This window comes from Alligator sinensis, unplaced genomic scaffold (genome assembly GCF_000455745.1).
Source record: "Alligator sinensis unplaced genomic scaffold, ASM45574v1 scaffold410_1, whole genome shotgun sequence".
Taxonomy (NCBI): domain Eukaryota; kingdom Metazoa; phylum Chordata; order Crocodylia; family Alligatoridae; genus Alligator; species Alligator sinensis.
The window spans coordinates 894551-912455 of NW_005841972.1; the positions used below are offsets into that span (position 1 = coordinate 894551).

General features: G+C 44.8%; 1 protein-coding gene across 2 annotated transcripts in view; it reads left to right on the forward strand.

The window, feature by feature from the left end:
- Nucleotides 1-17905, forward strand: part of NPRL3 (NPR3 like, GATOR1 complex subunit) — a 157864-nt gene that overhangs the window by 18585 nt on the left and 121374 nt on the right. The window contains exon 3 of one of the 2 annotated variants that reach the window (XM_006020877.3): nucleotides 17099-17228. In XM_006020877.3, the coding sequence (XP_006020939.1) occupies nucleotides 17145-17228 (84 nt within the window). In that variant the 5' untranslated portion in view covers nucleotides 17099-17144. Of the gene's footprint in view, nucleotides 1-17098; nucleotides 17229-17905 lie in introns of those variants that run through there. The other variant, XM_025200614.1, reaches the window with a different exon arrangement.

Sequence of the window (17905 nt, forward strand, 5' to 3'; positions counted from 1 at the left end):
CCTGTCAGGGCCAGCTGACTTGAAGGTATCCAGACTGTCAAGGTGTTGCTTCAAAAGGTCAGCTTCGCTGAAGGGCAAGGAATCTCCCTCACCCAGGCCTCCCTGACCCACAGTGGGCAGGGGCATCCAATGGGACTGGTGAAAAACTGACGTAAAGTACCCATTTAGCAAGTTTGCTTTTTCACGGGCATCAGTTGTCAGTTGTCCCGTCTGGTTTAGCAGGGGTCCAATGTTGCCCTTGCTTTTCCTCTGGCTCCCCACATATCTGAAAAAGGACTTTTTGTTGTCCTTGATGTTTGTAGCTAGCTGGAGTTTCATTGCAGCCTTGGCTTTTCTGGTTTGCTCTCTGCAGGTCCGGACCAGAGCAGAGTATTCCTTCTTGATGGTGATTCCAGTCCTCCATCCTTTGTAGGTCTTCCTTTTAAGACGCAGGAGGTCTCCCAGTTCCCTGGAGAGCCAAGGGGGCTGCTGTGCCCTTTTGCTGGCTTTCCTCTGAGATGGGATAGACTTTGTTTGCGCATCCAGGATTGCTCCCTTGAGGCGCAACCACTCGTCCTGAATTCCCCTCCCCTTTGGGTTGTGACCCTTTAGGGCCTCACTGACAAGCCTTCTTAGCTTGTCAAAGTCAGCTTTCCTGAAGTCGAGGACTACTGTATTACTGACTGACTTGCCAGCTTTACAGCAGATGGTGAAGGTGATCAGCTCGTGGTCACTGTCCCTCAGCTTCCCTTTGATCGTTAGGTCGCTGATTAGGTTGTCCCCAGTTGCCAGTACAAGGTCGAGCAGCGCTTTACCTCTTGTCAGCCCGTAGACTTCCTGTGTCAGATAGAGCCCATCCATGCACGAGAGAAAGTTTTGCAACTGCTCAGGTTTTACTGAGCGCTTGTCCCACGAGATGTCTGGGTAGTTAGTCTCCCATGACCACCAGACACTGGGAGCGCACAGCCTCAGCCAATTCCCTGGCAAACTCCTGGTCATGGTCTTGACCCTGGGTAGGGGGTCTGTAGTAGACTCCCACCATAGTACCTCCTGTGCTGTGTTCCCCATAGATTTTAACCCAGAGGTTCTCAAGTCATCCACTGTGGGTGCCCATGTTGGCCTGCAGGGACACACAGCTCTCTTTGTCAAGCAAAGCTACACCCCTGCCCCTTTTGTCCACTCGATCCCTCCTGTACAGGGTATAGCCGTCTATACCTGGTGGGTGGAGTCCCACCAGGTCTCTGTTATCCCTATGACATCATAGTTATTTGCATTTAGGAGGAGGACAAGTTCCTCCTGTTTATTCCCCAAGCTCGTGGCATTTGTGTATAGGCATGCAAGTGTCCCCTTGGGAGCCCTTGCCTTGCCTACAGTTCATTCCAGGGCTGCTTCAGGGGTGGGATCCCATAAATGCCTTGGCCTGCTGGCTTTGCAAGGGTTGCTCAGCATGCTGGCGGGCTTAGTTTAAAGCCCAGAGGAGCAGGTCAGCCAGTCTGGCTGAGAAGAGCCTCCTCCCCAGCGGAGAGAGGTGGAAGCTGTTCCTTCCTAGCAGCTCGCTGCCTCTCACCAAAGAACGGGCTCTGGTCATGGAAGCCAAAGCCTTCCCGATGACACCAGTGCCGCAGTCTTTGGTTGACTACCTGGATCCACCTCTCCCTTCTCAACCCATAGCCTGAGACTGAGAGGATCGAAGAAAACACCCTCATTCCTGGCCTACAGCCAGTAGTGTGTGGGGTTTGGGGCTCAGGGATGGAATGCACGGCCGCAGGGTCCAGGTGAGGAGTGGAACGAGGTGGTAGGGGGCAGGGCAGCTCCCCAGCACTGTGTGCACTCCCAGTGGGGAGGTATTGGGGACACATGCCCCCCCAGATTTGTGTGTGAGGCAAGGATGGGTGCAAGCTGCGTGCTGTGGGCTTGGGTTTACTGCCTTATTAACGTCCCCCTGGGGCCTCCTTGGCCCAGTGGGCAGGACTGGGAACTGCAGAGCAGAGTGGGGCCAGGCAGGGAAGCTCAGTGCTACAGCCAGGAGCACTGCAGTGCCATGGTGAAGTGCCCCCTGCCTACCTGCCAGTAATGGGGGTGGCTGCGTAGAGTAGGGTCTTACTGCTTCCAGGTGGGCAGGAGTGCCTTACCATGGCAGCATGGAGCTCCCAGCAGTCGCAACAAGCTTTTCTGCCTGGCCCTGCTTTGCCGTGTCGCACTGGGTCTTTTCTGCTGGGCTGCAGAGGCCCTGAGGAGAGGGCAACAGGGCAGAAGCCCAAGGCCAGAGGGGGAAGCCCCCCCCGCCACCCCCCTTTGGGCTTGGCTCTGGCTGTGCTGCCCATGAGGGAAGGGGAGCCAGGCTCAGCATTCTGTTCCACCGTAACCATGGGTGGCAGCCAGGGCTTGGGCACTGCTGCGGGGGGCAGGGGGCTATGGACCTGGGTCCCTGCCCCATAGCCCTGGCAGCTGGAGGCTCTCTTTGGCAGGGCTGGGGGGTTGGGGGGGCAGGGGGGCTGTGGTTGTGGAGTGAGGGTCACCAGCAGGGGCAGAGGGGGCTGTAGGCCAGGAATGAGGGGCCCCAGTAGGGCTGCAGAGGCTGTGGGCTGGGAGTGAGGGGCAGTAGCAGGACTGGGGGGCTGTGGGTTGGAAGTGAAGGGCAATAGCATGGGCATGGGCAGGGCACCGGCATATCAGGGCTGCTCAGTGGCTTCTTTACTTTTCATTCCATCCAGGAAAAGCACACACCAACTGCAGAAACTTCCTTAGCCTGATGAAGGGTTTTTAAACCCGAAAGCTTTCTTAATAATTGTTTTCCAACTAGTTAAGTTGGTCTAATAAAAGATATCAGATTCACCCAAAGAACCTTTTCTGCCTATGTCCTTAGACCAACACGGCTACAACCTACACCCCTATGTATATAGTGGCATTTCATTTTAATCACAGAAAACTGGATTTGTAGGTTTTTAATCAGAGGATTTGCTATCTATCTATCTGTCTGTCTATAGATCGATATACATATATATATATATAGAGAGAGAGAGAGAGAGAGATCTATAGGTGTATCTAGATATAGCTATATATCTGTCTGTATGTATGTATCTCAGAGAATTTGTGATTTTTAAACAGAGAGAACCAGGATCGCTGCTCCTGAGAACCAGAGGCCTGGTGAAAGGCCTTTCTTCTGAGTAGGACTGAAAGCAAACAGTCCAACTCCTGATCATTAAAGAGCCTTTATGTCTCTTTAAGATTAGGTGCATTAGTCCTGGGTTTTTGCCAGATTCATTTCAAGCTAGCTACTTCAGCACTTGGAAATTAAAATTATACAGTATTCTTCATCTGCTGCCCTAATTGTCATGTAAAATTGTTGTGCAGTGATGAAATACTGTGCTTTTCTGTTATTTTTTTAGTGGATGAAATAATGTCTCACAAGAGTGCTGAGACTTGGACCAGGTTTCCAAAATTTTTTGTATCTGTAGATGGAAGTGATCTATAAGTGCCGAGCATCCTTATAACTTATACTGACTTCTGTGGAAATGTTAAGCGTGTGTTTCTTCTTTAGCTCAACTGTTTTTGCAAATCACTGTTCAAAGTCTGGCCCTGTATTTACTTTCATATTATAAGACAGTGTTGGAGTTGTGCCAGGTTCTGTCTAATGCTGAGTTCTGGTACTTCTCTAGTGATAGGTTAAAATAAGAGCATGGATAGATACAAAATTATACCCATTTAATCCATATCCAAGACTGTGGATACTTAAGATAGGCGTATATAAATTTATGATGGTCACAGTTAAGTAATTTCAGAATAAACTACTTTTAAATTGGTTTGCAGTCCTATTTTGATTTAATTAAATATGCAAAATTGCATAAAGAAAAAGTTTTGCAAGTTAACATTCACTGAAGAATGAATTGATTAAGGATGTTTACTTGCGTAGGCTACTGCTCTGCCCCCTCCGCAGTTTAATGATTACAAATCTGTTAATTTTCAGTGATGGAGTGTTTAAACGAGTTGGTGTTCTCAATCAAGTACATTACACTTAAGCCACTACTTCCCTGGCTACCCCTCCACCTGTTTGAAGGAAGCATTCTGCAACTATAAATTACTGGATATATAACTATATAGGGCCAAAATCTGTGGTGTGATGTATGTACATGACTTAGTGAATTAAGTGGAAGTTCCACACACATTTCCAGGATAGCACTTGTCTAGTAGTTGATAAATCTTTATTTTGATTTAAAATTGAGGGTCAAGCAAACAAAGATGGTTATCAGTGATTTCTTTAACGTCATCTCCTATGCAAAGGTTCCATAGGAGCTAACTGTCAAGGCAATGACTGGCAGACAGCCTGAGGAAGGATGGAGGGGAAAGTTCCCCATTTTCCTTCAGACTCTGGAATAAATACAGTCCTGTATTGAACTGGAAGAAGTGTTTTTGCCAGGCTCATCAAGGTGCTTTTCATTACTAGAAATAAATTCAAGATATACTGTAACAAAACAGAACTGAAAGATTTTCTTTCTAGGAAACATTTGGCCTGTTTTGTCACCACTTTTCAAAATGACTTCATATGTATAAATGAATGGCCTTTGTTTTTTAAGTATTCACTCTGATTGTATTGCTTTTTTCCTACCTAAAGTCACAGTCTTCATTATATTTTTCCATTGCTTATTTGCAATATCAGGTTTATGATTTCTGATGGGGAATAAACCATTACAGTTGATGGGCTCATAGATGTGGACCTACTGAAATCAAGGCAGCAGACAGGCAATTATACACTGGTCACCATTTTTGCAGGCTCATCAACGGCGAGCACCTCCCTTGCCGCTAATTGGCCAATGGGCCCAGGTGGCCTACCTCCTGCTGCTGGTTGGCCGTGAGGGATTCCCTTTATGCAACCCTACCCTTCACCGCTGATTGGTGGAGTGGGATGGGGCCACACGAGGCAGCCCTCTCGGACAATCAGCAGTGGAGGGAGGAGGAGGCGGCCACCATCTTGGTTGCTCCCCTTTGAGCTGGTGGCTCCTTCCCCTCTTCTCAGTGGGCTGTGAACCAGGGTCATAGCAGCTGCTGGCTCCCATTGTGGAGCCAGAATTTTATTTTAGTAAGCCCCCCCCTCTCCCCCCAATTCCCTGCAAAATCACAGACACTGACATTTTTCACAGTGTTCACGAAAATTGCGAAATCGTGATTTGAGTAGGTCCCTACTCATAGATCCTTAAAACAGAAAGAAGATTGAGAAACACCAAAAAATGGGTATAAGAATGATCATTCCTAAGCTAGGTTGACCAGCAGTCACTTTAACCAACTCAGCAAGTGAAAGATGTTTAGTATCAAGGAGAAATATCCCTAGAACTATGTGACCCCAGTAACAACATTCTGTCTACCAGAGAACACAGAAGCACTGGCACAACTATTGTTCAACGTAGTGGTAAAGCATGAGAATACTGTGCTCTTTTCAGCATTGCAAAGAATTCTCAGAATGCCAATAAAAAAGGATTTCTATTGATTCCTACTAGGGCTGTCAGTTAATCGCAGTCACATATGCAATTAATGCAAAACAAATTAATGCGTTAATTTTTGTAACGAGCATTAATCGCACATATTTATTTGACCAGGGTGGGCAAAATACAGCCTGCCCTGCACCTGATCTGGACTCTGCCTGGTGGAGTGGGCCAGCTATGGATCAGCCGGAACCCATGCGCACAGTCCCGACCTTCCCTGCACCTGCTCTGGACCACCTACTCACACTGACCAGCAGCAGCTGGGCAGAAGCTGCTGCTTGTCATGAGGGAATAGCAGCCTCTCCGCCTCACTGCTGCCAGGCCCTTCTTGCTGCAGCTGTCTGGAGCCCACACCCAGGTTGCCCTGCGGCTCTTCTCCACCACCGTCACTGCTGCTTCCAGGCTATCCAGTGGGGCAACAATGGCAGTGAAGAGGAGCTGCAGGGCAGCTTGCGTGCGCGCTCTGGGCAGTTGCAGCAAGAAGGGCCTGGCAGCAGTGATGGGGAGGGGCTGCTTTCCCCTGCACTGAGCAGCAGCTTCTGTCTAGGTGCTGCCACTGCTCAGGGTGTGCAAGTGAGTCTGGAGCAAGTGTGGGGTGGGATGGGCTGGGGTCAGGGCTATTTGCACAGGTTCTGACTGGTCTGCTCCAGCCAGTGCAAGTCCAGAGCAGGCGCTGGGTGGGCTGGGGTCAGGGCTGGCTGGGGCTGTGCGTGCTTGGTGGTGGTGGGGGAGGAGCAGCAGAGCATATGGACTCCAGGCTGGTGGGTGTGGGGTGCTGACTATTGTTTAACTTTGTGATCAAAATTGCGATTAATTGCAACTATTATTTTTAATCTTGCAATTAATTGCAATTCATTTTTTAATCGTTTGTTACCCCTAATTCCTACAAAAAGCCAAACTGTTTGGGACATGGACTTGATCTAAGAGAATTTAAGAAATCTGAACAGCTCCATTGCTAAAATCTCCTCAGCATGGTTATTGTACTGTTACATGCAGTGTTGGTCACGGAAATGAAAATGTATGCTTAAATTTTGAAAAATTGGAATTACTGAAATATTGCATTCAGCTCTGGTATCCCTGCTTCAAAAGAATATTGGAAAAATGGAGATGGCCCAATGAAGAGTCATTAGCCGGGATCCTGGTTTTCCATTTCCTGTGGAAAACCAGAGAAAACCACAGATTTCCCATTTTTATCAGAGAAAACACAGATTTTCCCTTTTAGAAGAGAAACCCACAGATTTCCCACTTTTGCAAAGAGCTCCGCAGGCTGGCAGAGTCCAAACCCTCAACCCTGCTGTGAGGGGAAGGAAGGGGGGAAGGGCAGGGCCTGACACACAATTAGCTGAGGCTGCTTCAGGCTCACTGTTCTTGCTGGAGGTAAGTGGGGCTTTGGGGGTTGCGGGGCAGGGCTGGAGGGGAAGCTGACTAGGCTGAGGGAGCAGGGAGGTTTGCAGCCAGCCAGGCACTCCAGCCGGGAGGGAGTTTGCAGCCTCCCTGCTCCCCACCAGAGTGCTCAGCTGGCTGCAAACCCCTGTCATTCCCAGCCAGCTTCAAACCTCCCCGGTCCCTCAGCCCCCAGCCGGCTTGGACACTCCCTGGCCGGACACTCAGGCCAGGAGGCGGGGTTTGCAGTTGGCCTAGAGTGGCAGGGTTTTCCAGCCAGCCAAGCATTCTGGCTGGGAACAGGCAGGCTGCAAACCCACTCCCAGCCGGAATGCCCGGCCAGCTGCAAACCCTGGGTAACAAAAGTTGTGCTGCCCGCCCTGCTGCCCTCTCCCAGGCTCTCCAGAGCAACGTGTGTAACTGGCTTGGCAGGGTACAGCGGGGCCTCGCACGAAAGCTGCCTGCTGCTGCAAGCTCCGTGCTGCCCTGGCCACACTTCCTCTGCATGCATGGGGGCAGTGCACATCCGCTCTGCCCCCACCCCGTACACAGATCTGGGGGGTGCAGGTCCCCTCTGCCCCCCAGGAGTGCACGCTGCCTCTGGGAGCTGGGCCTGCCCGAGCCTGCAGCAAGTAGCAGCGGGGGGAGCCAGCTCGTGCTCCTGCTGTAGCAGCCACTGCCTTCCATTGGGGGGGGCCTGCAAACCTGGGTCCCTGGCCCCATAACCCTGGCAGCTGGGGGCCCCCTCCAGCAGGGCTGGGGGCAGGGGCTGTGGGTGGGGGGCAAGGGGCACAAGCAGGGCTGGGGGGCTACAGGGGGTAGGGTGAGGGACACCAGCAGGGCTGTGGGGTGGCATTTAATTTTAACCACGGATTTTGTGATTTTTATCAGAATTTGTGATTTTTTTTTTATCACGGAAAACCAGGATCCCTCATTAGGGTGAACTGAGGCCTGAAAAACATATCTTGCATTGAGAGACTTCGGGAGGTTAATGTGTGCAACTTCTTGAAGAGAATATTAAGAGGTGATTTGATCTTGGTGTATAAGTACCTATAGATACAGAAAATCTTGGACAGTAAAAGGCTTTTTAATCTAGCAACCAAAAACAGGTCTGTCCTCCTGGTGCAGGTGCTGCCTGTGAGCTTGTGCACCTACTTTAAAAAATATGGCTCAACTTCTAAACCTACCAGCCATGATCCTTTCCCTTCCTGAAATAGTATGCTGAATGCTGCTTTTCCATATTTTTTTTCCTTGCTCCTGGGATAATCTGTATTTTTCATGTAACAAAACAGCTTTCCTCTCAAATGGGAAGCTATCCAGTCTGTTTAGTCTAACTGGAGAACTGATGCAACAGCTAGAAATACATCTATGTTTGGAAATAATAGTTGAGAGCAACACCTGATTTCTTCCCATTAGATTACCGAGTGTATTGTTACTGTGCAACATATTTTCAGACCATCTAAATGAAGTGTTCTTTTATCAAGTATAAAGTCATAGAAATGTTTTTTTGTTTTGCTACTGTCTCAATTAACTGTGAAGGCCAGGTAGCTTAATTTTTTGGAATCTGGCTCTTCTAATAGACTTTAACACCGAATATAATATAGTATTGTATTTGCATTGGAATATGAACAGCTTTGACCAAAGAGACAATGGAATAGCATACCACTTTTCCTTGGTTAATTCTGCTCAGTGCAGGGGGCATTTCTCTGTAAAGAAAAGTTATATTTTAATTGCACTTGCATGAATATTACAGTTATTTTATAATTCTTGTGCTAGAGTTTGGTCAGAAATTTTTATAGATCAGTAAAACTTTAAACTGGAACATACAACAAGTTACCCATAGTTTTATAGAAAATCCATTACAGAGTATTTGCTCTTAGGTTGCAGTAGTAGCAATGTATATTACGTGTGGATTTTTTTTGGAAGTGGAGTGATTAAAGGGAGAGAAATGAATGGTTTGATGCATTAGCTGTGCAATTGTGTTTTGTCCTGGATTAAATTAACCTGATCTTCAAAATTAATTTTTTCATAATTGTACATCTTCATGACATCCCTGAAGGATAGAATTAAGGCTCTTTTGGATACCTTAACTCCTCTGTTCCATATCTGAACATAATTGGATTTCTCTTAACCTTGGAAGTCTTTAATTTCCTGGGTTTGTAATGGTGTTTTGTGAGATATTTTATATTTACTCAAATCCAAGGCAACTCTGAATTTAAGACATACTTCAATAGTTAAGATTCTAGACATGGAGAATGTATACATATGTTATAATTTTCCATGTGTAGAGTCTAATTTTTGGAGGGTCATCTTAAATTCATTCCTCCCTACCATTGCAGTGTGCCAAGCAGGGGCAGGTGGTGGTGAGGCAGGTGACAGTGGAGCCAAGTGGCCTGCCCCTTCCCCATCCTCTCCCCATGCCTGTGTACCCCATACCTGTCCCCATGGTGCCTGTACCTCTTACCTCCTGCTCCTTCCTATTTGAACCTCTTCCACCTGCACTTCCCCCTCCAGCGCCTGCCCTCCTGCTAGTTGGCTCACCTGCCCTCCCTTGCATGTCTGCACCCCCTGATGCCTGTCCCTCCCTGTGGTGCCTGTGCCCCTGGTCACTCATCCACCCCCACCTCCTCCCCTGGTTGTCTGCTCAGCTCCCACTTGGTCCTCCATTATTCCTTGGAGCATGGAGCACATGCTGTCTCTGGCCCCAGCCTAGTGGTACTTGAGCTGTTTCGAGAGCAGCTTCTTCAGCCCTGGCCTCATGTTGAATGGGTGAAAAAACTAATCTGAGGTTTGAGTAAATACAGCATACCATTCTTGTGCTTATTTTACCTAATAGACAGTGGTGTATACTTTTAATTTTAGCTGTATTTTAATAAAGCTTTATATATAAGGATCTAAAATAAAGATTTCTCCTTTTTTCAGAGACAGCTAGAGTAAACAGAATTACTTGAACAGTGTTGCTAGCAGAAAGAAGTTTACTGGGGACTTATCCCCAGGCAGAACAAACTTTGTCTGACAAATGCATCTCTTCTTGCTTCCTTCCTAGCCTTTCATTATTCCCCATTCCTATCTTCTGAGTGATTTACAAACATTACATTATCATCCCAGGTCATGGTGATGGATATTAAAATTATTTGCATAGATGGTGAGATTCTGGCACACAGGTTGTAAATGACTTTTCCAAAACCACAAAATAAGGCTTGTTCTACCCTAAAAAGTTTACTGGGATAGTTTTGTTGCTTAGAGGCATGCAGAGATGTTTTCACCAACATGGATGAACTGGTGAAAGGTATACTGAACTGCCAGAAACTGGACCAGCAGAAGAACTTTTATAGTGATATAGCTAGGTTTATCTTAAGAGGTTTTTACCAGTTTAAGTGTGCTGATACATACCTGAACTGGCAAAATTGTAATTGTAGAAAAGTAACCGACAACCCCTAAAGTTGGTGCCAGGAAGGATCTCCCAAGTCTCAGACTCCCAGGCTTCTGTCCATTTCAGCTGTTGTGAAGCTGATTCATCTGGGACAATCAGTATGTGCAAAGATGGCTGTCTTAGCTCCAACATTTTGCAGAGTTTGGTCACTAAGCCTGTGTATCATTAAGTAACCTCTTTTTGCCTGAGGGGAATACAGGGCTCTCTGCTGACCTGAGGAGGCTGACCCAGATCAGTTTGGCCTGGTGCTGGAGCCTCCCTGAGTCAACACAGTCTTCCTAGCTAGCCTCCACTGACACCTTCACCTTTCAGATAGCACAGAATTTATAAGCTCCACCACATGAGGAATCTATCTTCTCCATTTTCTTGTCCTGATTTGGTCTTTTCTTTGGTTCAACAATGGGAGTTATACAAGCCCACTGGTGTCTCCCTAGCATCTGGGAGCAAACTTGTTGTGTCAGGGTGTTTCTAGCTGTTGGTCTCTTGTATATACAACTCACTGAGTGATAATGCATTTCCGGGCTGTAAAAGTAGCTTTAAAGCCAGGTGGACTGAAGAATGCAAAACAGATTTGTTCTATAATTGAGCTTTCTAGGGCAGCTTCTACTACAATCTCTTTTTTGGACTGCAGCATAATGCTACTGGTGGTATCATCTCCCTTGTTAGCATTGCCAGTGAGATTGAGACATTTTTAGGGGTATGTCCTTTCCTTTACACCACTTCCTGACAGACATCTACTTCTGATTTAACCCCTCCACATATATTGTCCCTTTTTAAATTGGACATGTGCCCTTGAGCACATTAGGGCACTGTTTGAGCATCCTTAGGAATCTCCTTTTTGGGAAGTACCTGGCTTTCTATCCCTCCCTTAGTCATCCCTCCCATATTATCACACTCGATTTATTACACTTTTTGTTAAGTGAATGTGAACCCATTTGGCTGCCCTGGGTGGAAGAAGGCCAGCAAAAGCCTGAACTGACATTTGATTTTGGTTAGTGTGTAAAATGTGTGGCAAAAGGCAAGCCTGACTTTTGGGGGTGGAGGGTGGGGGCAGTTCTCAATCATGCCCATCAACTTTAAGAAATATACTCCTTTTAGCAGAGATATTTTATTTTGTCTCTTTCCCCTGGTGTTTGGAAACAAGTTGAAGGTCATTACTGTGAAAAGGTGTGTTCTTTGGAGCTTATAAGACTAGCTCCAGGTGAAAACAGCCTACCACATGAAGGTCTTCATGTTCTCTTGCTGTAAAACCTTGCTTAGCCTCTCTATTTTAAAGCTCTCGTTGATTGATTTCTATGTCTGAAGCAAATTGGGAGCCATGGAAATTGAGACTGCTAATGCTGTGACATTGGATGGACTTGAAAGTTTTTGTTTAATCCCATGGGGAGATGCACTTACAGTATTCAGTAACAGTGGCAGTTCTGTGTTCAGGACCATTTATTTCAAGGGCCACAACTTTGCATGCAGTAAAAATCATTCGTGATGTCCTGTATCTCAGCTCTCTGGGATGTGCTGCTACCAGCTCTCACAGTGTGAATTAGGAGGGTCTGTGGTATAACACCACAGATGGGTGCATCTCAATGCCAGAAATGTGGATGATTATCTGGAAATGAAATTAAGTAATCTCCTCTGCTATTGTCAGAATGTTACTGTTTCTACTTTTGTTAAATAAGCATAATTAAAATATGCACAATCCCCTTACTTTATATGTGTGTTTTGTCTTCCCAATAGTTAGCTGTACGGTACAGCCATTTAATCCTTAATAGTCTATCTTAGTTTTTAATGTTGTATTTTTTTGTATTTTGTGTTACTTTGCCTCGTTTAGTCTTTTGTTTTGTGTTTCTTTTGTGTTTATGGCCATGTTCCCATTTCAGAGACCAATGTCTTCTAACTGATGAGCAATTGGTTTCAGGGTAAGACCAAACATTCTAAACAATCACCTCTGTCTAGAATGGCTTTCTTCTCTCACCATTCATTAATTGTGCTTTGTTTCTGATTTCCATTTTACACTGAACGATTAGATAATTGATTGATATACTAAAGCAAAGCATCAATAAGAAATGTGTTGCCAAGGTTCTGCTAGGGAATTTACAAAGATCCTACTAACATTTCTGTGCTTCCTGTACTGTATCCAGTGGGAGGATATGGACTGTTCCTTTGGGGGTATGGAAAAGTAGGGAATTCAGTAAGAACCCAGCAATGTGTTGGAGAAGGTATGGCAGTTTTTCTTGAGAGCACTCCCTGGAAATTGGGCCCAGGGGATGCACATCACCTACCTTGTATTTGAATTTAGTACTTTCTTTTCAAACCCTAAAACAGTTTCTTTCTGACTAACAGTCACTTAGTTTTACACATGAGATTGTACTTTGTCTCACATAATTCAGTGGTATATGCTTGCAATGTATGTCCCTGCACAGTGTAAATAATGAAGGCTGCCTTGCCAATGAACTGTTGTCACAGATTATTTCACCTTCCCATCTTTGAATTCTTTTGTCTTTCCAAAAAATCAACCTTCATCCTTATTGGTATAAAACAAAGAAAAGAGTTAGGATCCACAGAAGAGGAGTAGCTCTAGTGTCTTAAAGTGACTGAAGAAGTGGAAGTTGTACGTGCTGGGGAGAGGCTCCTTGTCTGGTACAGGCAGTCCCTGACTTACAACATTTCGAGTTACAGCGTTTTGCACTTACAACGTTATAAATTGACACCCTGTTTCAACTTTATGATGTCCGTTTCGACTTTACAACGCTTGATCCGATGTGATGCCACGCCAGTGAACAAGTTCGCTGTGTTGCTCATCTCCCTGGAGAACATCTGTCCAAACTTCCTTGGACACTTGCTTTAAGAAAGCAGACAAGACTTCAGAAAACCCTACAGCCAAGACTCCTGAGAAGACTCCAGGCAAGAACCCTTCAAAAAGTCCAACCAAGAGCCTTTCAAAAAGTCCAGCAAAGTCACCTCAAAGAAGTCCTTCAAAATCAGTATGATTGCTATTTACAATATAAATATATTAATGTAGCTATATTACTCATCTATAATTGATCGAGTACAAAATTCTGGGGTATTTTTAGTGAAAATTGGGTATCGGGCCTTGGTTCAGGAACCAATCCCTCATTTATAACATTGTTTCTTATGAGAAAATTGGTTCCAAGTTACGTTTCAACTTAAGACGCGGTTTTCAGGAACCAGTTGTGTCGTAAGTCTGAGGACTGCCTGTACTATACACAGGAAGCTGAGATTGCACTCACTGGAACTGCAGTTATGGTTTGTGCTGTTTTCTAGCCTAAGTGTTAACAGGAGAAGATTTAAAATTTTTTCTTTACTTATCTGAACCACTGGCACAAATGTGTGTCAAACAAGGAGAAAATATTGTTGCTGCCAGTTCACTTCTAAAAGTTAAAACTTTATTTGTAAATTGAATAAATCAGTAATAGTGGTATTTGATCCATACTAATGCTTCAAGAAGTATTACCATTAAGTTGTTTACTGTTTCTACATTGATAGAATTTAAAGCCTCTTACAGATGTGCAGGTAAAGCATAATAGGATCTGATATGCAATCCACACAATGCACATGGGAATGGCAGGAAGCATGTCCATATGGATTGTGTATCAGATCCCATCATGCATTATTTCCAGTGCAGGGGGAGCCTGATTCTGGTTTCTTGCTGCCCCAGCTAGTAGCAAGCTCCCATGGCTGAGAGGGCTGCCAGCCACAGGAGTGCGTCAGGCAGGTTGGGAGCCTGGTACATCCCTGTGGCTGGGAGCCCAGATCAGCGGTGGGTCTCTCAGCCACAGGGGCACACCTGGCCACATGTTCAATTAATGGCATGATAGGAAACAGCCACAAAGTTATACATTTTTTGTGGAATAACTTCATGGCTGTTAATCATGTCTTAAGTGTAATGTGTGGCGGGGGCCTACCTGGCAGCAACAACCCCAAACCAGTGCAGATTATGCAGCACTAGTATAATGAGTTCTCAGTCCTGAATCACTGTATAGGTACAAGACATCATGGGCGACTGGTGCCGCCTTAGTCGGGGGGGGAGGGGGGCATGTGCCTCTCCTGCGACCAGTCACTTCCGGGAGTGTCTGCAGCCGCTTCTAGGAGCGCAATGAGACTCTATTCCCCGGCCAGCACTTGCAGGGGGGCACTGGCACTCCTGCCTGCCCCCCCTGCCTGTTGCCTGACACGGCCAGTCAGGGGCTGCACCAGCGCTCTCTGGGCATGCACGTGCACCCCTGTGCATCCCCTACGCATTGCCACTGCAAGACATCTGTTTTTTTGCGCAAGCTTTGCTTTAAATGGTTTAGCTGTGGAGCCTTTTGTGGAAATTGGGGTACTAGTTTAACTTGGTGATAAAGATGTTATAACTGAGATCAGGCTGCCATCATCCAGGATCTTCCTCACTAAAACCATGGAAAAAAAAAACTTCTCACCAACAACAATCCTATTTCCTGGTTAGCTCCCCTTTCCACTTTGAAATCTTCAGCTCTTTCTGACTTGGGTCTCTCTCAGATTCTCTCTGGTGCAGTGTGAACCATCTAATTAATGCAGCCTGATGGAGCAGAGATGGGGTTTCCACATTTTGAGCATGTTAAAGTTTTGTGTTACTTATTTTAAACAGCATCTGTTCTTAGGAACAGTTTAAGGAAATGTTACAGTTTCCCCATATTAACTTCATAAATACATTACTGTGTTTATGGAATGCTGGCTTTGTTCTTACTGGGACTTCTTGGTTAATCTGTATTTCTGGCAATATCCAGCTGCATTCACCAGGAACCTGTCTCCTGTAAATGGCAATGCTGCTCTTTAGTGAGCAGATAGTGTCTGAAAAGGCAGTGTGCAAATACTTCCTCCATAAGTATGAGGGCTATCTTGATTTTTGTACGCCTGTTGATTGGCATTGCCAATAGCATAGCCTCTGTGATAATCCCTAAAGCCTTTTGATCAGCCAACACTTCTGGTACGCACAGGAATATTTTACAAGCAAAAATGGCTAGTTTAATTTCCATTTAGTTAGTATGTTGCTCATTTGTGGGTAAACACATTAAAAGATTATTTGGCTGTATATTTTTGTCTTGATCTCCTTAATTTACCCTGGCTGGACCAGAAATATGTTTTACATTAATTCCTTCTTTAAATACTAAAGGCTCATTTGCTGACAAAAGATAAGGAGACTACAACCCACACCCATGTATGCCCTTTTTTCTAGGCGATACTATGTTATCTAGGATAGCTGTTTTGGAAAGGGGGATGGGTGACACTTCAGTACATGTTTTTTTTAAAAAAAAAAAAGGGAACCGAGGTAAATTTTACAATTTTTTTTTAATACTCTTCAGATGTCTAGTTTATTTGCTTTGGTTTCAGTGGGACTTCTAAAAGGGCAGTTGAGGAAAGAGCGTTAATAATTCAATAATGTTTGCACAATCCTTGAACTGAAAAAAATGCATTCCCCACAGTTCGCTAAATTAGGTCTTTTTACTATTATCTGAGCACCCTATCTCAGAAAATATGGTAGTGGATACAGTATAAAAACTCAGAGATTAGAACTGTATAAGAACAACTGCAATCTATGCAATATTGGAAGGGTTCCTGTCATAGCTTTTGTGTCCCATGTTTTAACAGAGAGTATAGACACTTGCCACTTCCATCTGTGAGCTCATGGACACCGAGGTACTCCTTTCCCAGTCAATCCAGTAACATTTATGTGATGACCACAATTATTTTTATGGAGAGAGTGCATTAAGATTGGATATATTTGATTAACTTCCTTAAATGTAGTTTAGCAACTGAAAAGCTAACAGTGTGTGACATATATCGGGACCTGGTGACTGTCTATAAACTCACTAGGGGGGACCAGAAGGGTTTGGGGTAGACCTTGTTTCCCCTAGCGCCCCCCGGGATAACAAGGAATAACGGCCACAAGTTGTTGGAGAGTAGGTTTAGATTAGACATCCATAGGAACTACTTCACAGTCAGGGCGGCTAGGATCTGGAACCAACTTCCAAGGGAAGTGGTGCTGGCTCCTACCCTGGGGGTCTTTAAGAAGTGGCTTGATGCCTACCTGGCTGGGGTCATTTGAGCCCAGTTTTCTTCCTGCCCAGGCAGGGGGTCAGACCTGAAGATCTGCAAGGTCCCTTCCGACCCTACTTCTATGATTCTATGATATCACTTTTTTGCAGGCCACCAACGATATTTTGGCCATAGATTGAGTGCATCTCAGAATAATAGCTTTGAATCCCAGCAGTCTTTCCTGCCCAAGTGCAGGGGGATGGGCCCGATGATCTGTAAGGTCCCTTCCAGCCCCAACAACTATGAAACTATGAATGCCAGTAATGGGTTTAGAGGAGGAGGGACAGACAGCATGAGCATGGTTTTAATTAAATAAAACCAGCCTCTGTACTTGGCTAGTTAAAAGATCTTTGTCTGCTTGAGTGATAGGCTGTTTTTATATCAAGTTGCTTAATAAGTTTATTAACCTGCAGCTAAATTCAGGCAATGGCTAACTTAAACTGTTATATGTTTGAAAGCAAACTGCATCTAATTTTTCCATATATTTCTAAGAGCATGTAATTAAATAAGCATGAAACTCTAGTCTTTGTCTTTGATGCCTCTCATTTTATAATTCTGGTGATTTGAGAGATGTTATTGTAAAGGATCTTTAATTTTCATAATTGGCATTTGAAGTGCAGCAATCTAAATATGTTGTTTAACATACTCCAAGTAATTCAAATGAAATAAATTTGCATTTCAGCTGGGGGGATATTTGTGGGTGTGTTTTTTTGGTTTTTTTTATGACTATAGTAACATATTTCCACTCTTGAAGGTTTTCAGATGTGATCCTGGCAACAATTTTGGCTACAAAATCAGACATGTGTGGCAAAAAATTTGAGCTGAAGATTGATAATGTTCGTTTTGTTGGCCATCCTACGTTGCTGCAGCACGCCCTTGGACAGGTATGGTAAGAAAGCTGCTGGAGTATACAGTGAAGAATAGCTTTCTTCCTAGAACTGCTGTGGACAGAGCAGCAACAACCTAATTTAAGAAATTTAGAATCTAATTTGTGCAGTTTTACTTTGATACGTTTTTAAAACTATGGTATTAGAAGTTTTTATTATCAATTATTTCATAATGTTAATACGTTTGTATATTGAATGCTTATCCTCAGTTATGTTTGTACTTGAGATTTTACTGAAGTAACACCCATCACTGGTTCAAAGATAATTGCAGCATAACCAGTGATAGTACTAAATTGGGTGTGAAGGCTCATACTTTTGGAGCTGTTTCAAAAGGAGAATGTTTCAAAAGTTCAGCTGCTGCTAGATTCTAATTGTTATGTGTGAACAAGCTGGGAACAACACACCTTAGCAAAACTGATCCAATTTAAAGGTTGGATGAAGCAGCATTAGATTTGAAGTGGTTTTGCTACATTTGTATCGTTTCCACTTTGTCCACATGTAAAAATTAGAACATAACAGTTGCTGTCCTTTTGAAACAGTTCCAAATGTGTCCCTACCCATAGAAACCTGGTATAGACAAGCGTTCTGCATCAGGGTTTATCACAGTGTCAATTAAATTTCCTTTTCAGCATGTGTAAGTCACAGCATGATAAAAATGTTGGAAGCTATCTTTA